Source organism: Anabas testudineus, chromosome 18 (assembly GCF_900324465.2).
Source record: "Anabas testudineus chromosome 18, fAnaTes1.2, whole genome shotgun sequence".
In the NCBI taxonomy this organism is placed as follows: domain Eukaryota; kingdom Metazoa; phylum Chordata; class Actinopteri; order Anabantiformes; family Anabantidae; genus Anabas; species Anabas testudineus.
Window position 1 is genome coordinate 16,707,239 of NC_046627.1, and position 17,878 is coordinate 16,725,116.

General features: G+C 39.2%; 1 protein-coding gene across 1 annotated transcript in view; it reads right to left on the reverse strand.

Moving 5' to 3' along the window:
• The window catches only part of LOC113157483 (glucosidase 2 subunit beta-like), a 116,409-nt gene that overhangs the window by 59,344 nt on the left and 39,187 nt on the right, over positions 1 to 17,878 (reverse strand). The window contains exon 10 of the mRNA XM_026353001.1: positions 9,914 to 9,983. Within this exon, the coding sequence (XP_026208786.1) occupies positions 9,914 to 9,983 (70 nt within the window). The remainder of the gene's footprint in view (positions 1 to 9,913; positions 9,984 to 17,878) is intronic.

Genomic DNA, 17,878 nt, shown 5'->3' on the forward strand with positions numbered 1-17,878 from the left:
AAACAACCAAGAACATAATCTCAGCAAACATAGCTTGAGCAAAGAGGAGTGCATTGTCTCGATCGGCATCTCGCATCCATAGCCAGGCTCTAAATCTAAAGGATCAGCTCTAAATTTACCCTGCAATTAACATCAATCCAATGTGGGAGACAACTTATGTTTTTTTATGTATCATTACGAGGCTGACAACCACCTGTCTCCTTGATGTGCTATGCCTGAATTCTTTAATTCTTCAGTAACAAGGAGTTTTTGTTCCAATAAAATCTGACAGGCACATCTAATGATAAGCATATCAGCCAATAGCCCAGTTTCTCAAAGCAACATGGGACTTTAGCGGATTTTCATCCAACACTTCTTGAACTGCCTTTCATTTGGCTGCTGCCAGGATAGATTGTAACAGAACTTGAAAGCATGGGATGGTCAAATTGAATATCACTGTGGTAGAGATTACAAGTAAGCCAAGAGAAGATGGTAATGTACGTTGATAATAGAAGATTTGCCAAGCAGAAGCTTTAAATTTCATCAAGAACTGAACAGACGCCTGTTTAAATAATCAATTCTGGTATATTTCCATGCAAAAATAATCTCAGTCACACTGTTATGCTGTTATCCACTAAACTAAAATACAGTGACAATAACATTAGCAATGAAAGAATTGGAGCCTAAATTGATTCAAAGACAGATAATGCCAACAATCACAAATCTTATCAGGTTTCAGTTTCTCAATTGAAGGGATTTGCTGCTTTTCTTTGACTTATTTAAAAAAAAAAATGAAATCGTAAGTCTTGACATGTTTGGTCAATCTAACATTTTTTTAGATGTTAGACAATTGTGAGCGTGTTTGACTTCCTTGTCCTGAACCAAGCAGCTAACTAAAGAAACAATTAATTCACAAACAGATAATTGTTGCCATTCTAAATGCACTACGCACCTTTATTTTAGTTGTGCCAGACAAAAGTTGACAATGGTGAGAAAAATGTAGTCTTTACTTATCAATCCAGATTGGACAGTCCACCAAGAAATTGATTTAGAGGTTTTAAAATAAAATTAAACATGAGATAACATGGAGTACATGCATAATTGTACTCATAAAAAACATTTGGATAATGCTACGATTCACATTTGTGAAGTCCCACGCAGATTGTGGCCAACACTTTTCTTTAGATCCACCTCACACAGAGTGACGAATGAGCTTGTTAGATCTCAGAAAAAGAAAATGAACATCTGTCAAAAAAGCACAGTCAAGATTCAAGAGTCCAAAGAAAATAAGGTCACTCGGTAACTAAATATTTTCAATCCTTTGCTTATTGCGACCATATTTTAGCATCAAGAATCAATACAGGGAGCCACAGTGGAATTTGCCAAGGCCAGGCCTCAATGATCTCCGACAGAAAATTTGTCTCTTGCCGTCTCCTCTGTCAAGCTCATTACCTGCCAAATGTGGGCTGAAGGTGAATTGTGTGGGTAAGCCTCAAGTATGTTCCCTAATAAGTGCTAAAACAGCACGGTGGGCAGTGGGGGAGAATACTCTGTGATAATTGAGAGCATAATGGTCACTTACAGCATGTACACCCTCTGTGTTAAATATAGCCAAGCACATCCAGGACTCCATGGTGAACTACATATCAGATAACAGGCTTTCACATTATACTCCATAAGGGTTATGTTTGAAAAGGGCAATTCCACTGAGGATGCAAAAATGGAAAGTTCTTGCAGGATTACGTTTACTCCATTAGATGTTATTTCCACCCAACATAGTAGCCTATGTTTACGATTGCACCCTAAAAAGTTGGCTTATCAACGAGGAAAAGTAAGCAACTGTCCTTGTACTGAGACTCCCAGGAGGCCCTGGAAGCCTCTGCTTTGCCGTGTGTCACTTGGCTTGTGGTAATTTTATTCACTACACTGCATATTTGTTTGGGAATATGCACCACTAGAGAAAAACATAAGCTTATATTTTGGTGCTGCATCATTACTGAAGCTCGAATTTTGTGTGAAAATAAGCTATTGCATTTTGAAGAATGCTAAAATCTGACATGATACTGTACTTACACAGCTCACATCTCAACATAGGATTGTGTGTAATCAAATCATTACGACTCAAGTAGCTGTTACCATGTGGTATTCTATTGTTTTATTGGCCTCTTGGCAAAAATTTAATGAACCTGCATGTGTCTGCTGTGGGCACTGTACAGTGCTTGAAGGTCATGCAGGATGTATAGAGTACAGAGAAAATGTAAAGAGAATAAAAGAACTAGGAGTGGTCAGCAGAGCCCTACTTTAATGTTATCTCAGCAGCAGTGGCAATGGCAATCTAATTGCTATTATGACATTTGGCAGGGACTGACACTGCTTAAGTAGCAGAACTACAATGCAATGTAATGTGAAATGTAATGCTTACTTTTTCTTACTAAGAAGCTTTGAATATTTCAGAGCAGCTCAAAACTGTGTACAGAGCAAGACTCAGTAAAGCTGGTTTTATTGGCAAAATCTGTATGTAAATTTGGCATAATATAATTGCCCAACACTACTATCCAACATCTGAATGTGAATTTTGACTTTGGTACAATTGGGCATATACATGTGGTAGTGAACTCTTTCTTGCAAAACTATAATGTGAACAGTACAACTGCAATTCCAATGCTTTAACCATTGTACTGTACACAACTCTTGTATCAATTAAACTTTGAATTAACATTTACACTCCGACGAGGTATCCAGACATGTTTGAGTAGACAGAGCGTGCTGAGCAGAAATTCTGACAGCTGGTGTGAAGAAAAAAAAAAAAAAAAAAAGGATGAATACCAAACGATGTTAAAATGTCATAAATCTCATACTGAAAAGCCCAGGGAACCATCTCAATTGAATAGTCAATGTAACAATGTAACAGACTTATTAATACTCTGAGACCATTGTGGTGAGAATATCTCGAAATGAAGAGATCAAAGTAAAAAGTGCACAAAGGTTTGTCATTGAGTTTGTTTGCACACCATTAACCAAATTTCAGTAAGTTATCAAACAGATCATTAACTAAATCACTTCTCTGAAGAACAAATTGTCCAATTATATTTTAGCAACCTTAACTAGGCATGGCAGACTTGTCAAGATTTGGAGTTATTGAATAAACACTGCGCATGGGGCATTAGTGAGAGACATGCTGAGAGTTTTCCAAAAAACATACTAGATAAACCAGTGCATTCATCTGCCCGAACTAAAAAGTAAATTTGTTAGCATGTCTACAGTAATGATTCAACACTACTTTCAAGGTTAAGGACCTTTTCATATTAAATTGTGGGGGTTACATGTAGCTTAACCATCAAATAATGCAGCTGAAACATTGTCCTTGCACTGCACTTTGCTTTGTACGACAGTAAAAACTCCTATGGTCTTTTCCAGTGACCGACATTAAAAACAAGAGAGAATACAAGACATGTCAAGTACCGAGAAAAACCTAAATAAAATTACTTATCAATGACTGCAAGTAAGAAGACAAATGCAGTTCTGTAAACCTGTATTTACTAAGATTAAGACACTGCAATAAGCCCTGTTAAATCAAACTGATAAATTTACATAACATTTTATTAGTTGGAGGATTACTTCATTTCAGTTTCTTTTCTTCAAGTAAAAGAAATGTGGAAAAAGTACACTTTCATTTGTGCACAGCAGAGAAACACACTGCCAAATTGAGCTCATCAGCTTTAACAAATCAAATCATTTCATACTGCAAACAATAAACCACCACTTTTAAATTACACATATTTACTGTGCCTGGCTCCTAGAAAAAGCACAATGTCTTGGGTATGCCAGCAAGCAAGGAAGGTCAAAGCAAAGTCGTTTATCTCTGTTGAGTTGGAAATTAACTTCTGCCTCCAAGCAATTCGACCTAGTAAGAACCCTGCTACGCTGCTGACCTCTCAGGCAACATGTGTGTGGCAAAAATAGCATAGTGGAGGGTGTATGACTCCAGGAGATTAGCATCACATTGTTGATACGACGTACAACACATAACCAGGAGAAATAAGAAAATCCTGAAGGTGGTTAAGTTGCAGGATGGAGAACATGGGTTATTCACAGGACAAGCAGGTGTAAGGACGTGTAGAAATGTAATAAGGCGCAAATCAATAAAAACCAAAACCTTTAGCAGTTCATCCACATAGACTTCGTGAAAATAATTTATTTTTTACTTTCAAAGGTCTGTGGGCATACAAACTACAAACTAGATGTAGATTTCAAACAGAAGATAAATCTGAAAATGTGGACACTGTATGTGTTTTGCATACTTGTTCTATGCAGAATAAAATAAAATACATTTCCTGCTTTCACAAACCATACAAAATTACTCTGCATTTTGCAAACCACTAGCATTAGTTTTTGATTATAGCATTTTGTCTATACAGCCAAATTATCTCATATTATCTTAATATTAAATCTTTAGAGAGTAAATTCCGTGCTATCCTGTTTTTCTTCACCTCATATAATTCTTCTCATCATCTGGCTGAGCTGACTGAGAAAAGCATAATCAACCTCCATTAAATCAAAACATACAAAACTATCTCCAACACAATGTTTGCCAAAATCCATTCATTTTAAGTGGGGTTTGCAGTTTTGTTTGTTGTTATTGTTGTCTTTCTGCTATTGTAGTTGTTGCTATGACTTTCCATTCTTGAAAGCTACAGTGCAGTTCATGACATTGGCCACTGCAAAGGGAGTATGCTGATTAAAGCACCAAATACCATTGGAGAGTCCATTCAAGGCAAAGTGCTCTCTCAAAAAAATTCCAGTGTTTTGACATCAAAAAGTTGCATGTTGTAGCTTTAAGACATCGTCAAGTTGTGGTTGCTTTTGTCTGCTCCTCCACACAAAAGCTCACAAGCCTGAGGAGATCAATTTTCTGAGCTGTGCTCCCTTTTCTGTAGCCTCAGAGCTTCTCTTAGAGGGGATAATTGTTGTCTTCAACACACTCACGCTAGCTGTAAGGACTCACCTGGAAAAGTATGTGCAGTGCAGTGCAGAGAAATCAATACAACAGTGCTAATTGGGCTCTCAGCAGGGAGTCAGGAAATAGCTGCAACTCATCCCCACTTCTACAACCCAAAGACAATGAAGAGCAAAAATTTAATGTGACATGCAAGGCTGTGCACCTCTTAGTTACCAATGGAAAGAAAGCAGTTCTGCAAATAGAACAGATTTATCTGCTTCTCGTCTCACCTTCAGATGGAATTCAACTCTGTCCAAAAAATGTATAACGCTGCATGGTTTCACAAGATACATCACAGTATATTAACTCCGAATATCCATCATTTTAAATCTTTTGCTACACTATGTAGGATCTCAGGTCTGTTGTAGTCAGAGAAAATCTTTTCTCACTTTCTTTAGGCAAGAAACACAGCAATACAGTAGCTTATCAGTTAGAACTGGAAACTACTTCAGAGGTACTGATTCACGCATGTCAGTCAAATAATTATTAAACAGCCCTTTAGGCCTTCATAGCACAATAGAAACCTCTTATCAGCTTACGACACACGCCTTCCTACGCCATTATGTAAATGAACAGGTTGAGGTAATTAAAAAGCGTTACAAAACAATGACATCATAACACAAACCTTGCAAGGCTATAAGCAGAGAAGGCAAAATAGATTGATTTTAGACTTTTTAGTAGTTTGGAGACATGGAGACAACAGAAAATGTGATAATGCAAATGGCAGTGAGGCATTGTTACCGCAAAGGTGAAATGTTAGGAAGGTTGCTATGGTTGTCAACTGTCTACATGGGAATGACATTTTCTCACATATTTGACCACTGATGTTCAACTGTTGTGTACTTTAAATGGCAAAACAGCAAGAAGACACTACAGACACATTAACCTATAACTGCAACATAAAGGTCAATTCATATTTTCCATTTCTGCATGACTGATATGATATCTGTGATGGAAAATTCCTTACGTACTTAGTCTATTCTGAAGGTGAACCTATTGAAGCAGAAGGAACAGGGTACTCACATATAATTTATAACAATTATACATTATTAGTTACTATTTTAAACTTTTAAGTACTGGAGAATAATGTTAATTTAAGTTTCAATTAAATTAAGTTTATTCTGAAAATCTGGACAGAAATCTATTGCAACGTACAATACCTTTTATCATTACAGACACAGTTTGGTTTGTTTATTCCCTTCAACTCCATATGATTTTTTTTAATACTCTATTTCGTAAGTATACATATGGCTGAATTGCACCTAGTTGCTCTTTATGTCAACATCATTTATGCCAGCTTCATCAGAATAAATTTAAAGGTTTTGAAGCTGTGAAGCAACCAAGAAATTGCCCGACACCCTTCATTTATTGATTCTAAGGAAAACCACTAATTTAGTTGCTGGTGGCATCATTTGTCCATTCACTGTATGCTGGCATCTATGGTTGGGATTGTTTCACTCCCTCTCTCTTGCTCTGTCTTTCAGACTCTGAATCAGCAGGTCCCTTCGGTATACAAGGCAGAGTGATTGTTGGATTTGCATATTCCTGAATAAATTATATTGCATTTCTGCGATAAGCAGTGCTCTACTGTTTGCTAGCTTTTCTACCTCCTCTCTTCTTTCTACACAATTCACGCATGCTGCCATGAATTAACCCTGATCATGAGGGACCATGGCAAGTGAGAAAGTGCTGCTCTAAAATTAATGTTTTCAGCAGAAGCAAAAAACATGCCACTGGCCCCTGGTGGGGTCCAGACTGCCAACTACCTGGATGGTTAACCAGGCCTGATAATGATGCATGCCCATGTCCGCCACCAAGGACAAGGATGGCAGCTTGCTCAATGGTGGAAGATGGAGGTAGAAAGAAGAGAAGATGGAATTAAAGAGACAGAAGATACAGAGGATCAAGATAGTTAAAGAGACGGAGGTGGAGAAATGGGAAGTAGTGAAGCAGACCGATTAAACTATCAACAGAAAGGGGGTTTATTATCACACAGCTTTTTTTTATAATCCAGTTGTCGTCCTTTCATTGGCTGCACTGCACATTTATCTTTTTGTCTTCGCTCAACAGCCAATGGCTCAGTCACAATGCCTACACCTATACTATCTCTTTACAACTTGTTGCCATACTGTACACATTTGATAGTCACGTATTTTGAATGTACCAATTAAATTGTAACATGCACTAGTTATTAAAATCAACAACAATTTTAGTATTGTCTAAAAGTCTGACTGAAATGCTCATTCCTTGTCCTGACTACAGCAACTATTCAACTAATGTACAAAATGTTTTCATGGACTAAAACTAAATGTTTATGGTTTCTGTGGCTGAGACTGGACTAAACTGTCTGTAGTTATAGTAGACTATAAACGTCCTATAAACTATTTGACATCCGGAATAAGACTAATTCTTGAAGGAATGCAAAAGAAGCCTGGTTTACTGTGCAACATTATTTAATACGGGTGCAAACTACTATTCTGTGTCTCTACATGCATGCTGCCAGGCAAGCATATGGACATGTGTGCATAGTCGCATCAGTGTGTCTAATGGGGCTTGGGGGATGCGGTTCTTAATATGAACACATCTACAGACTGTAGCCCCTTTTTAATTACAGCCCTGGCATGCTAAAGCAGCAAGCAGGAGAAAAAGATTCCTCCATTAAACCCACATGTAGGCCTCAGCCTCTTCCCCTCATCAGTTCAGCTGATGACTGCTTTTTTCTTTCTCCCCCTTATTCCCCTCACTACCTTCGGAGAATTGGGCTGTGGTATTTTGGCTGTGAAAAGGAAACCATCGGACGGCAGGGGCATGAATATTCCAAATGACTAATGTTGCACATGCTTATTTTTGACATATCTGGCTTCCGCAGGGAAATAAAACACTTCTAATGCAGGGGGACCATCTGTTATCTGTTGCTGGTGTTTCAGAGCAGGCGGGCTCAGTATGCACACACTCACTCGCACACACACAAAAAATGCACGCAGGCATACAAACACACACGGGCAGACAGATCGACACATTCTCACAAAGCGGGAGGCGTACATAGACAGCGAGACACATGCGCGCACACATGTACTAACAGAAAAACCCAATGGGAGTGTGCACAACAGACAGGCTGTAAACTCCTATACAAATTGAACACTCCTTTTTTTAATTCAGTGTGTTTGTCAAATGTGCTGTAAATCTCGAGCTGTAGGGTGACAGGGAATGCACACACTTTTTATGCTCGCCATAAATACCTGCGCCTGTCTCCTCGCAGCAGCTGGAGAGGGATAATATGCTGGTGGTGTGAAGGGGGAATAAACTAGCTGCATCACCTTGAAAACAAAACACGAGCCACACAAACAGGCTTCTACATCAACCACACATCCACACTAAGTGCATTCTCACTTTGATTTGTTTGAAACTATGGCCAAATGAATAGGTGCAGGAGGTATGGTAAACAAAGCTCTCTTATGCATGGATAATCTGTTATTTTCAGACAACAGCCAAGCTTCTAGGTATGGCAGCGTATTTCCATTCAAGCATTAGAATATTTTTGAAAAGTGGAATTTCCTTTTAAATCCGGTGCCTGTGCATCTTCGGTATAGAAATGATGTTTTAGAAAAGGTTCCTGCGCATGTCAAACACCAATCAAAGCATCATTAACAATCAGCTGCTCTGTTTAGATTCATGGTGTCTGTCCAAAACACACTACACGTATCCATGAGACCTATTAAACATGTTGAATAAAAGAAAGTCTAATAAGGTTTTTTTTAGCATTTAGTTGTGAGAGGGGTAGAGAGAAAGAAATCAAATAAACAACAACTCAGCCAGCCTGAGAAAAAAGTTTGTAACTAAAAGCCCCATTCAGTGGATTTGAACCTAATTCTGGGTACCATATTTACCAGATTTACTGTAGTTGAAGTATAAGTGTTGAGTCAGTGAAATATTCTAGAGCAAGGACATTAAATTGATATGAACAAAGAGAAGGATTTTGTACTGGTGGAGTTAATTCAGTCCAGTGCAGTGGAGAAATATACTGAGATTAGTGGGTGTATGTAGGGGCTTTGACTGAGCTGCTGTATATAAGTTGCATCCAGCCACTGTAGTCAAAAAAGGAAAAAAAAAAAATACTTGGCACGGTTTACAGAGCTAAAAGCTAACCAGAGGCAGCATCAAAAAGCACACTGTGGCAGATACAGTAATACATATCACTTAACCCAAGCACCAACTCTACAAATTCCCATAAAAAAAAATGGGCTTTTAAAAAGTGTAAGCAAGTAAAGCCCAAAGCAACGTCGTCATGATGGCACATTTCCCAAAAGTCTAATAAGACATGACCCCGTGAAGTAAAACATAGACAAAGACTAGTATACATTACAGTATGGCTGCTTAACAAATTAATAAAACAATTCATCAAAATATTCACTGATCGACCAGGACAACTCTCTCAAGGCTTCGGATCAGGAGGTGGATTCACGTTTACCCACTATTAGCTGTTACTTCAGACAGGCAACTTGCACTATTTTAACACATATTTTTATTTGGATTTTATTTTTGCATTAGTGGTAACTGTCTCACAGTTTAACAATGCTATGGGGAATTTTTGATGGTGTTATACTCTATATCCCTTGGGTGAGGTATTTTGCCAAACACAGTTCTGGCAAATGAACAAAGATGTGCTCATCCTCAGTCTTTAATTCAAGGGAACTAGTGCAATTTCTATGAACACAGCACAATTACACTCATGTTCTAGTTGATCTATTGTGGCTGCTGTGATAAAATGATACACAACTATCATAAGACAAATTATCCGGACAAACCTATATGCTCTTGTGTTCAGAGTATAGACATCCTATGAGCTCAATTTAAAAAGGTCTCATACCAGAAATAAAGTCAGTAGGTTCACAAGAGCAGTGTAAGTGTAGTTGGAAGTAAGGCTTTACACCTTACCTCTGTCAGCTGCCTGTAAATGAGGATCTTCACCAACAAGACTGCCTGGTGCACCATGTGTGTCTTTGATCTACAAGAACACAATAAAAGCAGAGAGAGAGAGAGAAAAAAAACAAGGTCAAAGACCTATACACTGATAAGAACTTGAATATCACCTGAATTAATGCATACAACCAAAACAAAAGTGTCTATATTGGTGTGAGACAGAGAAAATTATTTTAAAAGATCATTTCAGCTCAAGTCCATGACTCTAATATGCACCCTCCCAGAAGACACGCTTGCGCTTGATGTTGCAAAATACAAGGTTCCTTTCTGTGCTCTAGGATGCTCCCAGGAGCCTTTGAAAGACAGTTTAAGGATGAAAGACAACATGCCTGGATGCTAGTGTTCTGTTTTTGGGCCACAAGGGAAAAACAGGCAGAGCCAAAACAATTTTAAGTCTTTAGTTTTCTTTTGAAGACGCCACATTCATTTAGAAAGGTCCTCATCACAGTCTGGATCCTCGCCTTGTGGAAGGTTTTAGAATCAACACTGGTGTCAAAATATTGGCATTTATCTGTAGCTGTTCATCTTACCTGAGGTTAGTAAAAAGGTGATCCTGCATTTGTGCTAGATGCTGTTGTTAGCGTAATCATTCTTTCTTTCTAGAGCACTGATAATGTTGAGGAGGGCAAACTATGACAAGAATCTCTACAAACAGGGCAGGGGAAATATAAGATGAATCTGACTTGTCACATGCTGTCTTTTTGTTTTCTTTTTCTTCACTGGAAATCAGACTATAAACTCGACTGTGCAAGTGTGTTTCCAAATGCAATGTGACTCACCACCTGCTGAACAAAAACCTGCTTAAGATCACTGTGACATCGCATGTAGCATTTGCTGGAAAATAAAAGTTCTTATGCAAGCTCAGGTTAGACATTTTACGCTAAGATGTCTTGATTTCATAACATCGGAAACTCCTAGCTTCACAAAAATGGTAAGAATGTTATAATGTTGACTATGTCACATTATAGTCCCACCACAAGCTGATGCTGACGTCACCAGGCGAGTTGGTGAACTGCAATAGTTGATAAGTAGTAGTATTTTGGTATTTTGTTCAAAACTGCACACAACTTTAATGATTGTGGGATTACTAAATTCAAGTCTACTGGAACATGTGCACTGAGGAATATGTGTGGGTGTGTTGGAGTATCGGTGTCTTGTCCGAGGACACCTCAACATGCTGGTCTGTTTTTTGGGTTACACTGCTCTTGATTCGCCATAAAAGTATCCATATGGCTCACCTGGCCACAATAACCTCAACAGGATCAGTCTCCTGCAAATATTGTTGCACTGTGAGAGACAGAAATAATGGAGCCATCACTTCAAGCTCAGTCCTCTCAGTCAACCCATCTTTTCATGTACACATCATTCTTCAGTTTGTTTGTGTCTGAGAACGACACACGGGCAGACTAAAGCCTTCGGGCAACCACATACGCTGCCTCCGGAAATCAGCGGGCACATGAAAACAGACGTAGACTTGAAAACTGTCTGCCTTTACAGATCTTAATTCTCAGTTCCCTAGCTGCCAGAGATGTGTGTAACGGCTTAGACATACAATAGGTGCGCCGCGGGTATTTGTCCACCGAGAGCCGGGCCCAGTAAATGAAAAGAGGGGCACACATACCCAGGAAGTGGCTAATTAATTGACAAGCAGATATTTCTGAATTTATAATCATCAAACAGACTTCATTTTCTTCCCCCACTACCATCCTCGCCAACCCATCTTCCCAGGCGACTTACTTAAGAGACTTATCTTATAAATACAGCCCTAATCAAAATAAATGACTAAAAGCTCTAAGGGAGTTGAAGGCTATACACATTTACATCAGAGGAACTGATGCAATTTAAATAGCTGCCTGTGCACCGACTTAAGGTTCAAATCACAGCGAATACTAACTTATGTAATACTTTCATTTTTTGTCTTTTTTTTTTTGTCGTTGTTGTTGCTGCTCACTTTGGCAGACCTACATTCATGACAGCCAAGTAGGAGAGACACAGCCTCCTTCTATGTGTGTTGTGTGTTATGTTGAATTCCCTCAGCAGCATGCTCAGTTGGTGACTGTGTCACATTTTACAGATTTTTTTTTTTTCTATTTGATGTGGCACATGCCTTTTGTAAATTTGAATGGGCTTTCTGTGTGTTCTCTGCATGTGTGTACTATACATGTACTTCAACAGTACGTGCATTTACTGCTCAATATTCTTCCTTCCATTTTGTACCGGATAGATATTTCTTGTAGCAATGTAGCAGTGACAGATTTTAACAGTCAGTGACTTGCAGGTGCAGTTTCAGCCTGTCAGAAATATCTGGCTAAGGTGAGGCGTGGTGATGGATAGATCATCAAAGTTTCACCTCAGTCCAAGTTTTGATGGATATGTTACTGCCGCGAAGCCCCGTGAAGCCACAACTCTCAGTATATTAAAGAATCGCTCTATTAATTTAAAGGGGGAGCTGCTACAGCAATTTACCACACACATGCTTCGAGGTTTATGTTGAGACTGCGGCGTTCACGACACAACTGGCATCTCTGCAGAGCCACAGACCTCAGTGATAAATGTGTAGCAGCACAATGTTTGCAGAGCACCTAGACTCTCCTCTGCCTCGTGACACTGTTGTTAATGCAAACTGAACCTGACTGTGACATTTGTGAAAGCCTCTGCAGAGTTTAACTTTTGGACAGGAGTGCAGAGTGGAGGGTCGATAAAAACCCTGCATAGACCTTTAGTGGTGCTCAACATTCAAGACAAGTCCTCAAACCTTAATGTTAAAATGGGTTGTTTTCAGTGCCTTCTGACAAAATCCCTTATGACTAGTCCCAGAACAAATCATGGGCTTTTTCTAACTTGCCAACTCAACAAAGCAACTTGGTTAAGGTTAGAAAGATTGCCCAAATGCTTTCAAGAAATCTAAATTGACTGTTTGTTGAAGTAGGAAGACATCGCTTTCCAGATTATCAACATTGTCTACTGTACATTAACGAAAGTTGAACTCTTGAAACTTGTGAAATCAGAGGACAGATCTACATCATCAAGAGATACGTATATCACATCAATTTAATTAAAATCAAGATTTCCATCCAAAAAGACTTTTGTGAATACTGTATGTGAATTAATTGATATAACCCGATACTACTCACTTTTCTTAGCTTTCAAGCTAGCATTTACATTTACATTTAGTCATTTAGCAGACGCTTTTATCCAAAGCGACTTACAAGTGAGGAACAAGGCAAGCAAACAAAATTTAAGTCAAGAAGAAACAACATAAAAGCAAAGTGCTATCGAAAAAGTGTTTCTGTTTCAAGAGATGTGAGAATGAAAGGGTAGAAAAGTTTTTGGTTTTTTTTTAAGTGCAAAGGAAGATGCGGAAGAGTTCTGTTTTCAGCAGTTTTTTAAAGATTGCAAGTGAGGTGGCTGAGCGTGCAGAGTTCTGCAGCTCATTCCACCATCGTGAGATCACTGAGCTGAACAGTTTTCCTTGGTGTCGACTGTGTGGTGCTGGTACCACCAGACGACGTTCACTGGTTGAGCGCAGTGGACGGGAGGGGATGTAGACCTGAACGATTGAATTGAGATAAGATGGAGCTGTGGAGTTCACCACTCTGTAGGCAAGAGACAGAGCTTTGAACCTGATCCTTGCAGCCACAGGAAGCCAGTGCAAAGATCCAAAGAGCGGTGTGACATGAGACCTTTTTGGTTGATTAAAAATGAGGCGTGCTGCCGCATTTGGGATCATCTGGAGGGGTTTGGTCGTGGATGCCGGTAAACCCATCAGTAGTGCATTGCAGTAATCCAGGCGAGATAAGATCAACGCCTGTACAATGAGTTGGGTTGTGTATTCCGTCAGATAGGGTCTGATCTTTCTGATATTGTGGAGGGCATATCTACACGACCTAGCGACTGTGGCGATGTGATCTGTGAAGGTCAGCTGGTCATCAATGATGACCCCCAGGTTTCTGGCTGACTTAGTAGGGACAATCACCGCAGATCCAATGTTAATGCTGATGTTGTGTTGAGTTGAAGGTCTGGCAGGGAAGACTAGAAGTTCAGTTTTGGGTATGGCCAGCAAAAGGCCTGCTTCTTAACAAACGACTACAAAATATACATTGTTTCTGAACATACAGAAATGAGGAATTATTTTTTTCACTTGTTATATCACAACAGCTAATCAATATGGAGTTTCTAAAAGAATAAAGATGTACAGTAATAGTGAAAATATAAATATTAAAAGAAATAATCACTATAATAATAAAAATACATCTCTATCCTACAAAGTTCATTCATGTCACATAAAGTCTCTTTGGAAACTACTCAGACACCCTCAAAGCATAAACCTATCATTTGTGGAGAGAGCTGAAGATGGCATTTCAAAGACATTTTCCATCCAATCTGACAAAGCTTTTGAGGATTTGTCAGGAAGAATGGGATAAACTGGACAAACCAAAGTCTGGGAAGCTTGTAGATATTTAGTCAAGAAGAGTCAAAGCTCAAAATGTTGCCAAGGAGCTGAATAATTCTTAAATTCCAGTTTTTAATATTTAATTGACTAATACTAAACTGATTATATTTTTAATTGCTTTGTTCTAAAATATATATTTCAGTTTGTCATTATGGTGAGTTAAGATTGATGGATACAATTTAAAAGCTGTATCCATTTCAAAATAATACTTAACAGACCAGAACATTAACCCTAACCCAACTGTTGTCAAGGGCCAATAGAAGGATTTGAACTAATGTCAATTATAATTGATTTTCTGGTGAGGTCAGTTTCTCTATACAGACACTAGACACTTTAAACACACAACCGAACTGTTAATCAATGCTAAAACGTGCTTTGTGTGGGTATTACAATACTAATTACAAAGCATCTGGAACACTAGTATTGGGTTTGTCCGTACTAACAAAAGTTGCAAAGAATTTTTGAGTCCTTAACAATAAAATGGTACCATGGTAATTTGAATTTTTGGTAATTAGAAGAACTTTTGATTCATCACCTTTTCCAATGTAATATTAGAACTTCGTCTATAATAGAACAGTCATGTGGTACAACAGTATAATAGGAACTGCAGTCTGGGTTCCTCCATTCTGTTTAAGTTTTCCATGTTTGAGGATCTGATGCTGGCAGCATTTAAGAGTAGATCAAGGCAGCACAGACAGTGTGTGGTGGTGTAAGTGTGCATATGTGTGCCTGAGAGACCGCATGTGTGCTCTGCGAGAGGTAAAATAATGACAGGCGAGAACGGATGGCTGGTGACGCGGTGACGAGGAAGCTGCCACATATTTTGGGCCTCAGGCTGGGCAGCTGTGAGAAACGTCTTCTCTCTTATCCCCCTTTCCCCTAGTCCCCGACTCCACTCCTCCCACTCTTCTATCACCCCCCTCTGTGGCGCTGTTCAAACAGAGGACAAAGACGCCCCAAGTGGTTTTCCTTTTCCAATCCCATACATGCTGCTGGCACTTTCCTCTTCTGTATCGCCAGCTCACAGCGAGACAAGTGACGGAGTGAGTCATGGTGGTTTTAACGAGTAAATCTTCTGATTAATTTTAATGGCACTTCCTAACAAAATCTTCTTCCACTAGACAATGTTCCTGTCTATTATTAGGTGTTATCGTGTTTTATTTTCACACATAAGCTAAGATTAGGTTTGACACTGACAAAGATAACAATGTTAACTGCTGATGCACAATTTAAACCTTTTACTGTCTCTGTCATGTCTTCAGGAAAACTGTTTAGACTGAACTGAACTAATACAGTCAAGAGGCTACTTATGATGAATGAAGCATTTCTGAAAGTCAGCTGGTACATGCTTGAGTACAGTGTATCCATTAGATGAATTTGGACTGTGTGTAGGCAGCACACAGTGTTTGACTGCAACTAAAACTGAAACTGTCAGCAATAAAATCATGAGCATATGGCAGATGTATATGTGTAGCTTGATGGAAACACACAGTCTTATGCAAATGAGGGGCACACACATGCGTAAACAACATTTTTATACATCACTGGCACCCTGTGCTGCATCCTGGGACACCAACTCAGACAAGAGTGAGCGCCAATTAAAGTTGTTTAATCTTGAAAACCGAATGCGTTCTTCCATATGCATGTGTGTACACTGGATGGAGAGAAAAAAAATGGCAGCTTGTGTGTCGCCATCACACTTTCAGGTCATGCCAGTTGGCTTCCCCAATGTGTGACAGTGGTGAGATCCAGACAGTGCAGGAACAAGAAAGTAAAAGAGCAGAAGGGGAGAACATGGCAGCCGAGGACTACCACTTCTACATCAAACGAATGTTGTCACAACAGACCAACAAAGCCGCCCCTGTTAACTGTGACACCGCTCAGCTGCTCGTCAGACTGAGCAAGGCAAGGGGAAAACCTACTGTAAGTCAAGCAAGCACACTGTTTGTTAAATAAGAGGGTGGCAATGCAACGACTGCAGCAGTAAAGTGAGCATACTGTAGTGTTGTCAAATCTTTGTAAGCAGCATGGAAAAGCAGCCTTTTCTCATCCCTCCATGAAATTGAATGTAGGGAACTGAAATGAAGTGTGACTTCCAATAACAATAAAGGCAGTCATTGAAGCTTGCACTTGAGAGGTTAGCACTGGAGTTTGAGTAGCGCTGAAAGAAACAACAAAAGTGATTATTTAGTGGTTTTATTTTATGGTCGATACAACATGTTTCAGTAACGGGCAGCTGACTGAACGTGTAAGCTGAGGTCAGCTTAAAAGGTAAAGACAGATGGAACGTTTTGTTTCATAAATGTTAATGATTTTTAAAAAGCCTTACCTTATAAATGAAATATATTCATCCTTCTGCAAAGAGGACACTTCTCTTTTGATAATGTAATAATTATCTCACCAAGTTGGCAAAAGGAATCACTGTTAAGTTTCTGTATGATCTTACGAGCGTGCAATCATACCATTAAGTGGTGTAAATGGTGCAGTCTGTGCAAAAACAGATTTGTACCCATATGTTGGCATTTTAACTAACAGTATCAGATGGATCGGCAGAAGTTCTGAAGTCGTACTAAAATGTTAGGAAACAGATAAATGGTCAGCAGTCAAGACTCTCAGCTGAAAGAACTGTTGCCTGTAACAGAAGGAAAATGGGAGGGAAAAAGGAGTAGGAGTGTCAGGACGATGAACCAAAAAGAAAGGCTGTCTCCTAGCGGACGCAGGCGTGTGACCCTGTCAGTAGTCATTGCGTGCCACTCTCCCCGCTCGACACAGTGAAACTGAGGCAATATACCCCATGAAATATTCACCAAAGTTATCTTTGCTTACAAAGGAGAAGAGAGAGGGGGCAGGAAAAAAAATGTGCTGCAATAGATAGACTGAGAGTCTCCCAAAAGCTCTTGATGTCAGGTCCGCTTAGGCCTCTTTACAAGAGGGGGCGACAGGGACATCAGCAGGGGTTCCATTAAATGTTCACACAAATGTACCCTTAACAGCGCGTCAGTCTCCACAGCAAAAGCCCCAAATCCCCCGAAATACTCCACTAATTCTGCTCTTCACTCTAAATATCCAAAGCATGCTTCTCTCTTGCTTTTCCAAGAGGCTTGGAGTGTAAAGACAATTTCATTTTCGTTGCTGATGCTTGATGTGAATGTTGCATACTGTCATAACACTTGCAGCTAGTGCTAGTTTGGTGGGGTAAATTACAGACTGATAATTTATTGCTTTCAGCCATGACACTGTTGTCTTGCAGATAACTATTGCTGCATATTTATTACAATTTTAACTAATTATAACTATTTGAAAAATACCAGTCTACACCAACTTTGAACAAAGAGTGTGACAATATAGCTTTTTTGTGCTGATAGGAAAGTGATAACAATTATGTATGCATTCTTTGTTAATTCAAATCACAGAGATGCAAAGAATTGAATAAAGATCAAGGCAGAACTAATGTGATACAAGAAAGT